The sequence below is a fragment of the Buteo buteo genome, chromosome Z (assembly GCF_964188355.1).
Source record: "Buteo buteo chromosome Z, bButBut1.hap1.1, whole genome shotgun sequence".
NCBI classification, from domain to species: Eukaryota; Metazoa; Chordata; class Aves; order Accipitriformes; family Accipitridae; genus Buteo; species Buteo buteo.
The window spans coordinates 18,867,020-18,885,785 of NC_134204.1; the positions used below are offsets into that span (position 1 = coordinate 18,867,020).

The 18,766-nt window shown below is 38.4% G+C and overlaps 1 protein-coding gene across 1 annotated transcript in view; it reads left to right on the forward strand.

The window, feature by feature from the left end:
* ITGA1 (integrin subunit alpha 1) overlaps nucleotides 1–18,766 on the forward strand; it is a 77,051-nt gene that overhangs the window by 36,432 nt on the left and 21,853 nt on the right. Inside the window, exons 7-13 of the mRNA XM_075021114.1 lie at nucleotides 4,695–4,843; nucleotides 6,579–6,729; nucleotides 8,322–8,487; nucleotides 12,497–12,570; nucleotides 14,429–14,573; nucleotides 15,766–15,908; nucleotides 17,236–17,379. Coding sequence (XP_074877215.1) covers nucleotides 4,695–4,843; nucleotides 6,579–6,729; nucleotides 8,322–8,487; nucleotides 12,497–12,570; nucleotides 14,429–14,573; nucleotides 15,766–15,908; nucleotides 17,236–17,379 — 972 coding nt within the window. The remainder of the gene's footprint in view (nucleotides 1–4,694; nucleotides 4,844–6,578; nucleotides 6,730–8,321; nucleotides 8,488–12,496; nucleotides 12,571–14,428; nucleotides 14,574–15,765; nucleotides 15,909–17,235; nucleotides 17,380–18,766) is intronic.

Below are 18,766 nucleotides of genomic sequence, written 5' to 3' on the forward strand. Positions count from 1 at the left end.
TGTTTAAATTGATTTGTCCATGTTCATCTTTTGGGGATTGTTAAGCACATAGAAATCAGTGGACTTTCAGTGACTTCAGATTGTTTTCCCCTTGCACAGGAAAGGAATGAGGTGATTACAGAATAACTCCTTAGCAGCTTGGGTGTGACTTGTTCAAAACCATGTTTTGATCAGAGGCTTGCAAGATTATTTTTTTTCCACTTGCCCCCTCCATGAACAATGGTCATTAGATTTGTAGCAAGTCAGAAGAGAAATTCCTTAGTGTCCCATGTTTGGCAAATTTGAAAGTGAAACCCAGAAGATTCGGATTCAAAAAGCTAAAGTTTATGGTATAATTTTTTCAGAAGTATTTCCTTTTTCCACTTTCCATTCTCCAGAAAATCCACAACACCGTACTGATAGTTAAGCTGCATACCCAGAGCTTAGGGATGAGAGAAGTAAAGGGAAAGTAATGAAAGGAAAGAGGAAAAGGAAGAAGGAATTAAATGAAAAAAAAAATGGTTCAAGTAGGAACAAAATATTTCTCCTGGCCTTATGCCACATTTTAATGTAACTGCAAAGCAAAATAGTTTATTTTCCTTTTTTTGTTTAACTTTTGTAGAGATAATTGTCTTTTTAATATGAGGGTGTATTTTTTAATCCTTTACATGTGAGCAACCTTGTGTGGTAGAAAAATATCAAAAGAGAAAGCAGAATACTTCATAAGTTCAATTCCAGCTTTAATGCTGTGTTAGAATGGCCTTTAGAAATTTTCAGACAGGTTTTATTTCTCCATTAATATATGACATAGGCAGTTATAGGTGTTTGGCCTGTAACTCATTATATCTTCAAAGGGAGTGTATCAGTGGACTAATAAGTCATGCCATGCCATATCTTATGATTAGTTTTATCTCCAGAAGAAGTGTATTAAAGAGGTATTAAAAAGATTCATGATGAAGAAAGACCTTTGCAATAGTTTACAAGTAATTTCTGTCTGAGTCCCTGGCAGGAAACAAAATGTAGCAGAATTAATTCAATTTTGCTTTGATTCAGGTATCTTTAGCAAGCCCTCCATATGATAAAATGTATTATCCATTAGTGCTTCCCAAGGCATCTCTGCTTTTCTTTTATGTTAAATATGATTTAAGTACAACAAAAAATATTTCTAATTTTCCTCCACATCGCAATGGTGAAAATCCTAGCATATAATTTCCATGTACTGAATGGTTTTCCTTTCATTTTGTTTTTGTTGTTGTTGTTGTTGTGCTTTTCACCAGATGGATTAGCTTAATAATTTATTGGGAAAGCTGGAATGTACTTTCCAAATAAGGGGCTGTATTCACTTGCAGAACAACAATAAATAATTGTCCTCAGAAATGTTTTGTCCCAAGGTAGAACAGTCCTTCACTTGCCTATTCTCTCGTACAACACTTTTTCAAAGGCACTGGGGACAATTAAATAATTATTCCCTTGGGTAATATAAAAGCCATGGAATGCTAGGGAAGGGAACATAAACTTAGGAATTACAAAGATGTTCAGTAGATTATGGTCAATAATGCTGGGAAAAAATATTAGGTTTTCTGGAGCAGAGCAGAATGGTGTCCTTCTGTGTAGTACTACTGCATTTTCCAGATTTAAATTAAATAAGCAATTCAAAACATACAACACCTGTAAGCACAATTCTTAGGGGCTTGCTGAAGTTATGCAATTTTATTGCCCCATAAAGGCACATTTGCATCATGTAGATGAGTCATTTACAGTTTTCCATTAGATTAAAAGGCTGCAAAAGCTCAAACCTTCATTGCTATCTAAGAATATAATTCTAATTTTACAAGGTGGACTTGATTCTGTCATCCTGTAGGAGACTGGAACATGAAGCCTAGTAGTATTTTGTCAGTTCTGGGAAGCTTTTCATCACCCTTTCTTGAGGAATGGCTCACCTTTGGTGCCATGAAATATGTGAACATGATGATCAGTGTTTTCAAAGCTACTTCTAAGGAAGGGTCCCACCAAACAATTGTATCCCATAAGATAACCATATTCCCCCCTTCCTTCCTGATTTACAAGCTATGCAACACAGTGCAGTTTTCCAGACTCAGATGTTCTTCCCATTCACTTCCTCAGAAGGAAATGCTCAAAATGTTTACTTGCTGTCATCATGGACAATGTTTCCTTTCAAATAGGAAATGATAGACCTCAATGTCAGCCTGTAATCTTTTTTAGGAAAAGGACAACACTAACATAGGTCTCTAGAATCATGATAGATTGTGTCATGGTTTAATCCCAGCCAGCAACTAAGCACCACACAGCTGCTCACTAACTTTCCCCCCATCCAGAGGGATGGGGGCGAGAATCAGAAGAAAAAAGTAAAACTCGTGGGTTAAGAACAGTTTAATAGAACAGAAAGGAAGAAACTAATAATGATAATAACAATAATAAAATGACAATAATAATAAAAGGATTGGAATATACAAAACAAGTGATGCACAATGCAATTGATCACCACTTGCCGACCAATGCCCAGTTAGTTCCCAGGCAGCGATCCCTCCCCAGCCAACTCACCCCAGTTTATATACTGGGCATGACACCACATGGTATGGAATATTCCTTTGGCCAGTTTGGGTCAGCTGCCCCAACTGTGTCGCCTCCCAACTTCTTGTGCCCCTCCAGCCTTCTTGCTGGCTGGGCATGAGAAGCTGAAAAATCCTTGACTTAGTCTAAACACAACAACTGAAAACATCAGTGTGTTATCAACATTCTTCTCATACTGAACCCAAAACATAGCACTGTACCAGCTACTAGGAAGAAAATTAGCTCTATCCCAGCTGAAAACAGGACCGACTGGCAGATACTTTTCACACTGGCAGCAGTGAACAGTTGATTTAATCCTTGGTACCAATAAAATCCTCAAAGCTGCAGATAAGGAGCCCATGAATCCACAGCAGTGGGCTCCCTGGTGTACAATAGTCTCTGGCTGGTCCTGGAACATTTAAGGCACTCCTCCTGCTCCAAAAGACCAAACTTAATGAAAACCTCTTGTTTATCAACAATTAATGGCAGTCTTTTTAAATGACTAGTAGCATCCTGCTCAGATTATGCTGTATGTCACTTTAGATGCATGCTACAAAATAGTTACCTCGGAGGGAACAGGTTAAAAATTCCATCTTCATCTTGGGGTTTAGTCAGTGCCACGTGACTGGTCTGAGCAGTAACGCAGTGTGCGTGTGCCTCACCCTGTTGTGCAAACACTGTGCAGGATTAATAGGCTGCTGCCCACAAGAACATGCAGCCTCTGGATGAGCTTACCTACAGGTGGAAGAGGGCATGCCTCCAAGAGAGACTTAGAATTTCTTAAAAGGGAGCAACTTGTCATAACTTTGAACTTACATCAGTTCTTCCAGATCTGATTGTATTTTCAAAAGGATACAGAAATTAAGTGGGACACATTTTGCTACCACATACCATTATAATTATAGTCCCATAATCATATGTAACTAGCTTTTCATAACGATTGTGGTGTTGATATTTAGTATCAAATATTCATCCAGCCCTAACCCTTCTAATACAAGCAAACAAACCTTGTGCAGAGTCTGATAGGCTATGAAAGTACCTGAAAAACCACCTATAAAGCAATTGCAAAGTACATACTAAGCCACTTCTAAAATAATGTGATGGCATAAACATCCCAGAGGTCTTATTGATGTTCAGTACCTAAATGCTAGAGTGCTTTTAATAATAGATGAGTGAGACATAAATGCCACATAATACCACATTATCCTAAATAACACCTATAAATTGCCACATGTAACATAAAACTGAAATATGCTAATGGAACGTTGTGTGGATTCTTCCCAGTAAAAGCTGGCAGGAACCTGGCAAAACATTAAAACTGACAGAGATGAATGAGAGAAATTAATTATTATTTAAGAATATTGCTCGTCTTTTTATTCCACACTTGTTTTTGCAGCAGGTTCCCTCAGGCATTTGTGGTTGGGTTCCAATCCCATGCATTGATCTTTTGCACAAAGACTTATCCTGCTGAGGTCATCTAGAGTCTTCCCATCCTCCTCCCCCATTCCAGAAGCCACCATTTTATTCACGTTGTCCCCTCCGGCACTTGTCAGGTGTCTTGCTTTGGCTTACCTCTTGCTGGCAGAATGGCCATGTCCTGGACTGCCCTGCTGTCTTCATCAAGATAAGGGTACTTCGGTCTTCCTCTCACCCTGACAGCCTAAATTTGTCCTTGCAGTGCTGTTTCTAGGCTAGGTTTAGAGTAAATAAACTATCAGATGTAGGAATATTATATATGGATGGAATGAAGAGAGTTATGAGTGAACCATGGCCTCGTATGCTATAAGGAAAACTATTTTGAGAAGTTGTGACTGGTGATTAGGGCATTGGTCTGCCTTGGCCTAGAGGAGAGTAAAGCTGCGGCACAGATTACCGCAAGTCAGGAAGAGAGAGGAGTTGAGCTTGCTTTTGGTTTTGTTCCTATTTTTAATAAAAACAATTTAGGAGCTTCAAAATGTTTCATGAGATTGAGTGTCTTCTAGTCAGTCTTGCTCAAATGCTTATAGGTGTTTCATACTGAAGGAAACACACAAAGTTCACTTGTTTTCCTGGCTGTAGGTACAGATGGCCATTTACCCCACTGCAGGAGACACAGATGTTTTCTTTAAGGGTAGTTGATTTTTAACATGAACTGTGTGTTTCAGGTTGGAATTGTTCAGTACGGACAGACTGTAGTCCATGAATTTTTCCTGAATACATACTCAACAACAGAAGATGTGATGGCTGCAGCCACAAGAATACACCAGCGGGGTGGCACACAAACTATGACAGCCCTGGGAATAGATACGGCAAGGTACACTCACAAAATATTGTCCTGCATGTGGTAGAAACAAACATAAACAGATATGGTGATGTTTCTGATTTTATAAGTTAAAAATATGATGTGGCTGACATCTGACTTCATTTTAGCTAAGCAAACAAAATTTAGGAGGATGGTGGATAAACAGACTCTGTCTAGCATCTAGACCAGTTGTGTATAGCACCCTGGAGAGGCAGCTGTCTCCTGAATGGAGGAAATAGGGAAAGAGAAGAGACATGGAGCAAGGTTGTAGTCCTAAACAAAGGGATGACAATCTTTGATGTCCACACAGAGCAGGTAGGAACGTGCATGTAGAGGGATGAAGGAAATTAAGGTTTTCAAGAGAAAGAGGAAAAAATAGAACTTTTTAATGTTAGATTGTCTCATTCTGAAGTTAGTATCATTATGGGTTTTGAGCCCACAGTTGTCAGAAAGCCTAGAAATTTTATATCCAAAGACTTTGAAGCTTCTGGATCATTGGGAGTTAAAGATCTGTTGTAGCGATAGCATTATTTAGAAGTGCTTTCTTTATGAGAAAAATAAAATCTGACGTTCGTAGAACAGACTCTCTCAGACACTTTCAAATCGTACAGTGTTGTCCTGGTATCTTTTTTCTTTTCTACTTTTTTTCCTAGCATGACAGCATGATTTTATTCCGTAGAAGATTGCATTTGCCCTTTCCAAACAACCATTTTGTGAAATATGCAGCATCTTTCTGATTAACTATTTGATTATCTGACCAAAGTTTTGTTGATATGATGTCTTAAATCCAATGAAATTCTTACATATTGACCAGTAGTGTTTTCCTTAGATGCAAATAGAAGCTTGAGGGAGTCTGAACAAGTTCATGAAAGCAGGGCCAGCTGAAAATTGCCAAATACTTAAAATCCACATGTGGTTCAGAAAGTCCCTGTGCACCACAAACTGCTGCAGACTTGTATATAGAGAAACTATCAGCACAAGCTTCCCCTGTTCTTGCAATCTTCCTACCCACCCACTTTTGGCCATCATCAGCGGTAGATCTTAGCTTTCACTTGTGTGGCCAGTCTTAGAGTTCTGTGGTATTTTTCTAAGAAGAGGAATCCCTGCTTTGTTCCTTCTCCTCCAGAGCCCTGATCAAGCCTCCCCTTTTCTGGTCCCCTCCAGAGTCTGGGTGAGCAGCTGCCCAAAACCTCAGTGTCCGTTTGCCCATCTGCGTCTGTAGAATTCAACTGGTCACCCCCACCTGCCTCCAGTCACCTGCAACCTACTTCTGCCACATCCCCAACACCGAGTCTTACTGTAGATGTGCAGAGGTGTGCTGGTAGCTGAGTAAATACTTTGACCACTTGAAGTGCTGCAGTGGGGTGGAAATATGTAGGGGTTTTATACATCGGTTTCATGATGGAGGGTTGTTACTTGGGTATTTTTTAAGGTGCCAAAAGCTGTTTTAATGTGCCAGAAGTTTATTTGGAGAGGGTAGGAATTTTTCACTATCCAGCGTTGTATTTTCTGCTGTTTCTCTCAAATGAGTGAATAATGAATGAATGCTTGTTAAACTCTTTGGCTGTGAACTGGCATGTGAACATGCCAATTGTTGTTATTTGTATTTGCACATGGTTAATATTAATCTCCTTTTCCTGCTTCTTAGTTAATATAAAGTCTTTGAGTTTATGGTTGACTATGCAAATACAATGCATGTGCTAAATGCTGACATTGCCTTTCTCCAAACGTTTTATGCTCCCTTTAGGAAAGAGGCTTTTACTGAGGCTCATGGTGCGCGAAGAGGAGTACAGAAAGTAATGGTTATTGTGACTGATGGGGAATCACATGACAACTACAGATTAAAAGAAGTGATTGATAATTGTGAAGATGAAAACATTCAGAGATTTGCTATTGCTGTAAGTGAAATTTAATGGGAAAATTCAGAATCTTAAAAGCATGTTTCATCTTCCAAATGTAATTTCTGTTTAAAAAGTTCATGTCACAGAAACTTTATGGAAATATAATCATTTCAGAGAGGAAAAAAAGAAAGAAGCTGAAAAAAAAACATTAAAAATTTGCTTTCTGATTTTATAGCACATAAGAAAAAGCAATCTATCTGTCTTCCTAGTGATGACAGGTATGTGTGTGTGTGTGAAGAAAAAGGAGAAGTAGTGTGAAGGGCAGTATAAAATCAAATGCTTTTTGTTAAGGGCAATATTGAACAGAGTGGATTAGTTCAAATCTTCTGAGCAATTTTGAGAGACACATTACCTACTTTAAAAAAAAAAAGCAAATGTAAACCATCAACAAAAAACAGGTTTATTATGGCTGTTCTGTGTGCTGGCATTCTAAAGTCATTTTCATGCTAAGCAAACTTTGTAGCTGAATGAGAGCATGAACATGATGGAGGTTAACCCATATTGAGAAATATGGAAACATTAATGATAGATTTAGTGTGAACTCTCCACTGTATTTGTGTATTCTATACTCAAATCATCTGTTTTCTATCATTAATTATGAAGGTATCTTGGATTGTTGCTTCTCTGTTCCTATCTTTCTTTGTTTTGGTACAATGAGGTGGTATGGAACCATGCTTCAAGAAAGATGTTAGCTTAATTTAAAGAAATACATAAAACAGAAGTTGAATCCAGCAGCACACAAATTTTCAGTGGTTTCCCTCATAAAGCTAGAGGTTATTAAAGAAAAATTTGTCCTTGAAGCTGCAATATTTTTTAGCAATAAAATCCCTGTCTAGAACCAAAATTGAATTGCACCAGTGTCCAGGAATGCTGGAACACGGGAGTTTGTTATTTATTTCCATCTCAAAGCAAGTTATGTGTATAGAGTGCTTTTTTTTTCTGTGAAAAATACTTGTCAGTCTGCGAATTGGAGAAGCGAGTCATTTTGTTCTGAGACATGCTGAGTTTTTACAGCAGTGGTGTTAAAACTGCAAACCAAATCTAAAGTCGTCTACTGTGATGGAGCTGTTAACACCTAATGCAAATATTATTCTTATATGTATTTATAGGGCAAATCTGCACACTAAAAAGAATTCTTTTATGCCTAATCAACTTATCATTAATTGCTTATATGCCATGTTATGAGGAGAACTGGTGGTATTTATGCAGAAGCCAGTGCAATTGTGTATTCTGGTTTGGGGGCTGTTGTGTTGTTTTTTTCCTAAATTAAGGCCTACTTCAACAAATCGTAGAATCATAGATAGATCATTAGAATTTTGTGAAGAAGGGAAAAAAAGGACACATAGCAGACATTACACCACACAGTTGCTTTCTTTGCTTTTGTTGATATGTTCAGAAAAACTGAGCCCTCATGTAGGTCTGCTCTCATTGGAAAAGAATGGTTTCAAATCAATTTGAGGGAGGTTTTAACAGAACAAATTAAGGTTAGATATGATTTCCCAATATCCTCTGACAACCTGCCTCAATGGTATCTTTTAAAACAGGTTATAAAATGTATCCTTGACTTCTTTTTCATTAATTCTCTTTAGATTCTTGGCAGCTACAGCAGAGGAAATTTAAGTACTGAGAAATTTGTAGAGGAAATAAAATCAATTGCCAGTAAGCCTACTGAAAAGCATTTCTTCAATGTCTCAGATGAATTAGCTCTTGTAACTATTGTTGAAGCACTTGGAGAGAGAATATTTGCCCTGGAAGGTATGACATTTAAAGTTTACTTCATGCCCGCAGTACGACTGAAGCAAATAGAAGACCACCTGCTTTTATCTTCCTTTGCAATGTATTGTGCTGCATAAAACATATTATGTAGGTATTTTTTTCAGCTGATCATAAAAATATTTTACAATAGACATCAAAAACATAGATAATAATGTGAAATGTATTCAGGAGGGTTAGAGCCTGTGGAGACAATAGCCTAAAAGGGTAAATAACCATTACTGGTTTAGCTGGGGTAAACATGAAGTTGCCTTCCCTTAGGTAAAAATATCCTGATGACCCCGTGATAATATATTTGTCTGCCTATATACCTTTAGGTTCTCTTTTGGGTTCATTATTAGTTACAGCATATTACTTTGCTATGCAAGTTAACATCGACTTGGTGTATAGAGTTGACAAGATACATTTTTCCCTTGGAAATATTCGCGATACTCAGATTTTAGCACAGAAAAGTCATTCTCTCATAATGTCTGCTTACATTCCCCATCCAAATTAGGCAATGCTGTCCAAATCTCTGTTTCAAGCACACTACTGGTAACAGAAGACTCAGTTTATTAGTTATAAATTATACTGGCCAACTCTGAAGGGATTTGTGTCATACAAAGAAAACATCCATCTATTTTTTTCAACATCTTAACTTACCAAATAGCTGGAATAGTGTAGTCTACAGCTGAAACAAAAGACAATGTTGACTTGAATGTCAAGAAATAGTATAAATGTGAGAGAGTATTTTAAAGTTTTTTAAATTGGAGCTGTTTTTCTCAGACTTATTTAGGTTATGTTTTTTAGTGTATCATTTACCTTGATCAAATATTACTATTTTCAGCAGATTATTACTAAATATTTTTTTCCAGTTTATATGTTCTCATCTTTTTACTTTCTGGGAGATTTTGTTTCCTCACTTTTGAAACAGATTAGTTTGAGGAGAATTTAATCTCTCTAAAGCCTAAAGTTTAGCCTACTTAAACTCACTTAGTACTTCAAAGTTCATTAAATAGGGGGCTCTTTTGTTAAGTCCCTGTTTACTAAGAAGAAAACACTTTTACTAGAAAAACAGTTGTTCAAACAAAAATTGAAAACTTAGTCTTCAGTTTGTGCTTTGTACTTCTAGAAAAGTGAGAAAAATTGTCTTTCATTAACAGAATAAAATGTTAGTTACACCTATTAAATATAATGGATAGAGAATAAAATGTTAATCAATTGCTAGTCATGACAACAGACGAAGGATATAAGACCTAATGTGATTGAGTTTCTGGACATCTGTGTACTCAAATTCAAGGTTTCATGCCATAGCTCAACCCTTTGAACAATCAGATGCCACTGGAAGAGACGGTTTCATTTTGTCACGCTCCGCCTTGTCCCTTTTAGCAATGAGTAGCCATTAGGTAGTGCCTGTCTGTCACATGAAACCCCAGCCTCCAAATATTAAATTGTATAAATGTTATCTGTTTATATGGTAGTCAGCTCTTGAGATGACTAATCCTCCGCATCATGCCCTTCAGTATTTTGGTACTTTAAGCATATTGTACCTCTAAGTATCAACAAGTTGCGCAGTACTCATTGAATTCAGATTTAATTTTCTGCAAAAGGTGCAGTAATAAATATCTACTTCTTGGACATTATTACTTTTTATTTAACATAAACCAATTATAAACTGTTAGGATATTTGTGCCTTGATATATTTGCCTTATTTTCAATTTGTATTTTATATAGACTTGGCTGTATTACAAAAAACATATATTTTAAATGAAAAATGTGGAAAATTCTTTTCATCCACAGCGTAAGAGACAAGCTAGATAATTTCACCACACTCAGAAGGCCTCTTGATTTCCAGTAGGAAGTCAGAGATGTGCTAAGATTTCTATGTAAGACACTTGTGATATGAGACATGAAATGTCACCTCCTCCACCTGTGAAGTCCCAGAAATCACATAATCTGGCTGTAAGGGAATCAGCATAGAAAATTAAAATGGAATCTTAGCTTTTTGTCAAAATGTAGCAAAGTTGGGTTGCTCCAATGGGTCGAGCTAGAAGATGCTGACCAAATCAGGTTCTCTTGATTCTTCAGGGATGGTTTCCTGTCCCCTCCCAAAGCATTTCAGAAGTCATTCTAGATTTGCAACTGTGTCCATGGATGCATTTTTGTGGCAGCAGCGAAAAACAGATTAATTCTGTCCCACCCAGCTTTCTGGTGACAGTCCAGCTTATTGGATATGTGCAATGTGGATTCACTCCATACATTGTAGCTGAATTAACTTCTGTGCATAACATGGAGGTCACAGGAACATTGATTCTTGGAATTCTGTATCTGAATCTGTTTAAATTCTCAACCTAAATAGCCTCTTACTAGTATAGTAGTACATTTGATCTTTTTCCTTGGATTTGTTGTTTTCTTTTTGGTTTTGGCCTTTGAAAATGCAAAGGAAAATTGAGAGAGAGTTGAAATATCAAATCCAACAAAAACCCATACTTGACAGCCAGTGGATTTACACATAATCTTTTTCATATTCCTCTGTGTCTCAGGGCATGGACTTCTGGTTTTAACAGCAATTTTATGTTTTATCCAACTCGTAGGCAGGCACAAATGTTTTTTCACAAAATATCCTTTGTAGGATGCCTGGCAGCTTCAAACTCAATGGAAAGTTAGACTGAGGGCTGTTATCTAAGCAGCATTCAGAGCTGCACACACCAATAGTACTGGCATTGTCCTCTGCCTCAGACTGTGAAAGTCCCGTCTTTCTCAGCTCATTAAAGAACATCCTTTACTGCATGAAAATACTGTTTATCAGCAAATGTGCAACTTAAGAGTTTTATGCTTAAAAAGGACATTTTCAGATTTAGCAAAGCAGCTACATCTTATGAAATATGGTAGCCTATGTCTGTGTGCCAAACATTTTGTGTTTGAGATCATGTCTCCTTCTTATGACTGGCTATAAATCCCCCAAATTAGCAAAGACTTCATGTCCCAGGGAGCAACCTCTGTGGTTTAGTTGCTGAGCATCAGAAGTTCAGTATTATTTAATAGTCTAGCTGCCTGAAATTCATGCAGCCGTGGCTTGCTATGCCTCGGTTTCATTCACACAGTTGGAGGTTCACCTCAGCACTCAGCCGGTAGCAAATCGTGAACTCTTCCTGGAGAAGCATCAGAGCAGATTTCATAGTTCCCCTCTGCTGCCCGTTACCTTATCTCTCTCTCAAGGAGGAATCCATATGTAGAATATAGTTACCTTACTTGGCCACTTAAGGTGGCAAATAGTCCTTGAGTATTGCTTTTAAGTAGAGGAAGAGACAGGCCTTTCTCTTTTCTGATGATATTTCAAGGGTACCTTGGAGCAAAGCAGTCCATTAGAGTTTAGTAACTAGCGTATGACTACCTGACAAGATATGGAAACTAGTACTAAATCACCTGAAGCTTTTTTATTCAAATTCACTTAAGAGAATCAGGAAGATTTTCATGTAACTCTCTGGGCAGATTATAGTTCCCAAGCCCTTCCCTGAGGCTTATGAATATTGGACAGCTGAGATTTTCCTATGTTGTTTTTCACAAAGGAACATCAAGTGTTTTTCATGTAAAGTTCCTCCAGTTTCTACAAATTTTTAGTTGCTTGAATACAAGGCTGGGGTTACATGGCTGGTGTTTTATTGTTCACTTAGCTCAAGTGGAAAATGGCTTAACCATATTAATCAAACATTCCAAACATATTTACCATCAGCCTGAGGTCAAATCTGGTCAGCTTTAGCCCAGAAATATTTGTTGGACAAGTTCTGAGACATGATCCTAAAATGGAAACTCTTGTACTTAATGGTAACATTTAACACAGATCATAATTTCTGTGTTTATTACAAAAATATATGGCAAACTATTTTCACTGAATATTCTAGTTAATTATGCTATCCTTTACTATTGTATGAGCATTTTCATTACACTATTTAGATACTTTTCCAGTTTGAAACGAATTTATTTTTGGAACTTAATTCTTTCTGTTTAATAGCAACAACAGACCAACAGGCCGCCTCATTTGAAATGGAAATGTCTCAAGCTGGTTTCAGTGCTCATTATTCTCAGGTAAACAAAATGTTTGAAAATAGAAGTTCTTTTTCAAAGTAGATTTTTGTTGTTGATGGCATGAATTTGGAATAAGTGTTTCAGAATTCTTTGTATGGTCCTGTTTGCTGTTGAAAGTTTTGGAGTTTCCTGTAACTCAGTTATATTTTTGTAAAATATATGTAAAGAATGATTATAAACAATGAAAGCTTAAGATTGTAAGTACCTTCTTCACATGAACTCTAAATTTAATGCTCCCATAGCACTTTCTATCAGGATAATAGTCTATAACACATTAAGAAAGAGAAAGACTTTTTACCAGGGTCTATAGTGACAGGACAAGGGGCAATGGTTTTAAACTGAAAAGGGGTACGTTTAGATTGGATATAAGGAAGGAATTTTTTTATGATGAGAGTGGTGAGACACTGGAAGAGGTTGCCCAGAGAGGTTGTGGATGCCCCATCCCTGGAAGTGTTTCAAGTCAGGTTGGATGGGATTTTGGGCACCCTGGTCTAGTGGAAGGTGTCCCTACTCATGGCAGGGGCATTGGACTAGATGATCTTTAAAGGTTGATGATGATCTAAAGGTTTTCCAACCCAAACCATTCTATGATTCTATGAACTATAAAACTGTTGTCTCTAAATATTAATGTATAAACTGATACTGTGCTGTATTGGTGAAATTGAGACAGAAGATACATAAAAAGGATATTTTTGTCATGGATATGATCTGCGTTGTTAGTAGCACAACATATTCTTAGTTCTGTTAACACACTGAATACCTCAGTTCTCAGGGGGTAAATTTATATTAAATTGGGATCCCTGCGTATTTGTATTAGCAGAAAATCACTCCCTGAGTATTGTATCTATTCTTGAAAAATCAAAATGTATCCATTGTGATGAGCTGCTCAGTGTACGCAAATGAAATTAAAATTTAACATGAGATCAAAAGAACTGGGAAGATTTAAGCTTTAAAGATACAAAAAAGTAATGACATTGGAAACAAGCACAATAGGAGAGTAACTGAACAAACACCAAGCAATCCAAGAAGAACTGACATACATAGGAATACCTTCAACTTGGCTTTGTATACAGCTCAGTATATCACTAGTAAAAAAGAGAATAAAAGACCTTCAGTATGATTTAACATAAATACTTTATTGCAGAAGTACTCTCTGTTCTTTTTCACTCTCTGCAGTACATTACACGTGGTGCTTCAGATGCTGTATCATACCTTAGAAACAAGTATTATCCTGCTAGGGAACGTGATGATTATTTATAAGATTACCTATCTGGTAGAGCATATTCTTGAAGTTCACAAACAACTGACCTGCTATTATCAGAATCTCATTTCAGAAGTGGGTCTTGGTGCATAGACAGACTCATGGTCTGTGGTGTCTGTCTTATCTAGAAGGCTGCATTCATGCCTTTAGGCAAGAAAGGTCAGCAAACCATTTCTCATTGACAAAAGGTTCTTGCACAATATACAAGACTCAGATTCAACAGTGAAAGGTTCAAGTTTCTGAAACTTTGTCTGGGAAATGCATTTAAGTGTTGTATTTTCTGATTAGCTTTGCAAAATCTCTTTTGTCTTTCTATTTGGCCTGGAATGGTGGGCTGAAGTTGTAGGAGCTGTGTTTTACTCTGCTGCTTTTCCTCTTTTTTTTTTTTTTTAATGCCCCCACCCCCCTTTTTTTTAAGTCGGGTGCATTTTTAACAAAAAGTGGCAGACATAATATGATTGTAGGGGCCACACTATAGTAGGAAAAGCAGGGCTGAATACTAAGTATATAGAAAGCATTACCCAAATGTATCATGATCAATGAACATCTAAAGATGATTCACACAGAAAACAGGCTTTTTGTTTTTCTCTGCATAAGGATTGGATCATGCTTGGAGCAGTTGGAGCATTTGACTGGAATGGCACAGTGCTCATGGTGAAGGACAGTGGTTTTTCAATGCCAACTAATGACACTTTTCGTGACAGGCTTTCAGAAAAAAATGAACCCCTGGCAGCCTATCTAGGTAAGAGAAATAGCCTATCTTATAACACTTTTTGACAAATGCTACAAGACGTCTCTCAAATCTCATTCGCAAAGAGTATCTTACAGAATATTATCTTATGTTCTAGGAGCCTGGGAAAATTTATAATGTATGGACATGTCTACTGTATGATTTTCTTGTTTTTAAAAAAAAAAAAAATCGTTACCACTTATACAATCAATAAACTAGTTGAAACACTTACAGAGCTAAGTACCTCTAGACTTTCCCCAATAGACATGTCTAATCTGTTCAGAGAAGATTCCACAGATTCCTCTAGTATTTTTAACAAGTTTTTCTATGCCTTGATAGTTAAAAAGTTTTATCCAATATTCAGCCTAAATCTTTGCTTAAAATTAAGCTGATTTCTGTCATTCAATGGACAAGAACAACAGTTTATCACTATCTTTTTTATAATAATGTTTTGCATATTGACAGGCTATTGTTTTCCTCTCAGCCTTTACTACCAAAAAGCATCAGTGGCCTTGCTCTCTCCTCTGGGTTTTGCTTTCTACACCTCATGGTTCAGTTTGCTCTGTTATCTCATTTAAGCCGTATTTTCACTGATGAAGAGTCAACACTACAATAATGTCTTTTTTTTACCCTAAATACACTGTCTTCTTTGCATAATGCCATTATCTATTTTTTATATATCTCAGATTTAGTAAAGTCATTTTAAATTTAGATTCTATCCTCCATAATACTTGCAACCCTGCCACAGCTCTGATTCGTCTTCAAATTTTTCAAGTCTTTCTTTACCCAAGTTGTTAAATTGTTGTTAATATTAAACAGAGCTATGTTCAAGATGCTCCCAGAATCACATTTGGAAGACTCCATCAGTTTGACAGTGAACCAGTAACAACTGTTCTTTGAAAGTAGCTTTTCAACCAACTACTCACAAGTTATTTCATCAATACCATCATATTCTTACACCATGCGAGAATGGCACAGTGAACATGACTCACCAGCCTGTGAAGAGGTTTAACACAGTGGTGTTCATGGCTCTGAGTTGGTAGGCAAATACACATCCAGCCCTTTTAACTAACTCTGCTATTATTCTCTAGCATAAGTAGGGCTAAACATCTAGTTGTAGAGTAAGTCTTAAAAAGGCTCTGAATTGCAGCAACTATTTTTAATGCATTGTGTACTGCATCTTGACTTCTTTTCTGCTTCCTAGGATACACTGTGAATTCAGCATTGACACCTGGAGGTGTACTGTACATAGCAGGACAGCCACGATACAATCACACTGGCCAAGTTATCATTTATAAAATGGAAGGAAAAGAGGTACAAGTACTTCAGAGGTTAAATGGAGAACAAGTAAGTATGCATTCATGATTAACATATGAGAGGAATATGGCATGAGAAATAGAAATAATAATTTCAAATGAAAACTCTGCATCAGAGGAGCAAATGAAACCGGGAGTTGTAAGCAAGATCAGGTTAGGAATTGTAAGCAAGGAAAGGTTAGGTAGATGCTCTGGTATAGTATGGAAAGTGGACTCTACAGTAGTCAGAGACCCTTGGAAATTTTCTCTTTGAGGGTTAACCTTCACCAGTGTCAAAGTGGTTGTAGCCATCTCTGGTACTTGAAATTTTCACTGTCTGCTGACTGGAAGGGGTATGTCACTGAGAGGAAACAGGTGTGACAAGGAGGGTTCTGTGCAAGAGCATCAGCTGGGATAGCATGAAATATTAAATAGCTGCTTTTTATATGGAGTAGCAGCTCACTGAGAGCTGTTCCTGCAGGAAAAAACCCAACATGTAATCACATAATTAAAGATAGTAGTGTAATATAATGGACATATGAGGGTTGAAAGACCTGCCTACTCAGGTCTCCCCAGGCTGCAGTACAAGCTTCTTTCAGGAGAATTCAGGTTACCTAATTTTTCACTTACAGCTGATGTCTGCAACTCAGCTAATCAATCAGTCCTTTAGAGTCAATGAAGGAAAGTAGGCATTTTTAAGGTTTGAGGGATCTGGTCTACTTGAAGCATCTTCTGGGAGATGAGGTGCATCTTGCACTAGAAGATACTGCTTCTTATGTTGAGTGTAAAGGAAATGCAGGGTGCCTACCTTAGCTGTGAAGTGAATGTAATCAGATACATCCAACACCTTGTACCCAGCCCATGAATGTATCTAGTTCTTTGTGTAGATCTTGTTCCTCTGCATTTAGCGGCAATTTGGGAACTTTGGAGACTGCCTGCACTATGTTGTCTCAGAGCTTTTGTCCACCATCCTACCTTTTTCCCCTGGCAAGCCTAAAACCATTGATTTTACTCCTTCCATGTATTATTGTTGGGACTGAAGAAAAAACTAGCTTCCCCAAGACACTTCTATTCAAATGCTCTCTTAAGAGGTCCTACTTCCCTTAGCAGGTAGAAGGCACCATTTGTACGTTTCAAACTCAGGAGAGCTGAAAGTCAACTGGACCATTCTTAAATAAAAAAATCTGACAACAAACCCTAAAACAGCAAGCTTCAAAGGCAAACAGACCAAAAAGATCTTCTGGGTACCAAAGAAAATATCTGCCTAATGGTTAACATTTGGCGTTGTTGTAAGCAACCGTGAAACAGGTCTCTGCATAGGAAATGTTGCATGATGTTGCTGACTCTGTCTCTGATTTATACCTTATGTTTTCCTGCAGATTGGGTCATACTTTGGAGGTGTTATTACCACAATCGACATCAATAGGGACTCATTTACAGACCTCCTTCTTGTTGGAGCTCCTATGTATATGGGAACTGAAAAAGAGGAGCAAGGGAAAGTATATGTTTATGGTCTGAACAAGGTAAGGATGATGCTTATTGACCAGGAACAGAACATGCTCCTTACTGTATTCATATCCTGATTTTAAAGAAATATGATAATTTGAGTGGGGGGAAGATGGCCTGTTGAAAACAGAGAAACATAATTTTGACAACTGAGACCATAATACAGGTTATTTTTGAACTTTCTTCTCAAACTCTTGTTTTCTCAGATTTTTTTTCTAATGGAGTTGTGGTGTGTTGACCCTGGCTGGACTCCAGGTTCCCAGCAAAGCCACTTTATCACTCCTTCCCTCAGCTGGACAGGGGGGGGAAAATACAACAAAAGCCTTGTGGGTTGAGATAAGGACAGGGAGAGATCACTCATCAATTACCATCACAGGCAAAACAGGCTTGACTTACGGAAAATTAATTTAATTTATTACCAATCCAATCAGAGTAGGGTAATGAGAAATAAAACCAAATCTTAAAACACCTTCCCTCCACCCCTCCCTTCTTCCCAGGCTCAATTTCACTCCTGAATTCTCTACCTCCTCCCCCCCAGCAGTACAGGGGGACACAGAGTGGGGGCTGGGGTCATTTCATCACACGTTGTCTCTGCTGCTCCTTCCTCCTCAGGGGGAGGACTCCTCACACGCTTCCCCTGCTCCAGCGTGGGGTCCCTCCCACAGGAGACAGTCCTTCACGAACTGCTCCAGCGTGGGTCCCTTCCACAGGCTGCAGTCCTTCAGGCACAGACTGCTCCAGCGTGGGTCCCCTGTGGGGTCACAAGTCCTGCCAGAAAACCTGCTCCAGCGTGGGCTCCTCTCTCCACAGATCCACAGGTCCTGCCAGGACCCTGCTCCAGTGCGGGGTTCCCACGGGGTCACAGCCTCCTTCGGGAACCCACCTGCTCCGGCGTGGGGTCCTCCCTGGGCTGCAGGTGGATATCTGCTCCACCGTGGACCTCCCTGGGCTGCAGGGGGACAGCCTGCCTCACCATGGTCTTCATCACAGGCTGCAGGGGGAATCTCTGCTCCAGCACCTGGAGCATCTCCTCCCCTTCCTTCTTCACTGACCTGGGGGTCTGCAGGGTTGTTTCTCTCACATGTTCTCACTCCTCTCTTCAGCTGCCATTTCTGTTCCGCAGCAACATTTTACCTTCCTAAATCTGTTCTCCCAGAGGCACTACCACTATCGCTGATGAGCTCGGCCTCGGCTGGCGGCGGGTCCGTCTTGGAGCCATCTGGCATTGGCTTTATCAGACATGGGGGAAGCTTCCAGCAGCTTACTACAGAAGCCGCCTCTGGAGCGCCCCCCTGCCACCAAAACCTTGCCATGCAAGCACAATACAGGAGTATATTCTATAGATAAGCCCTGTATCCTGTCAGCTACAATATGGCATAGATGCAAATTCATAGGATTAATTTT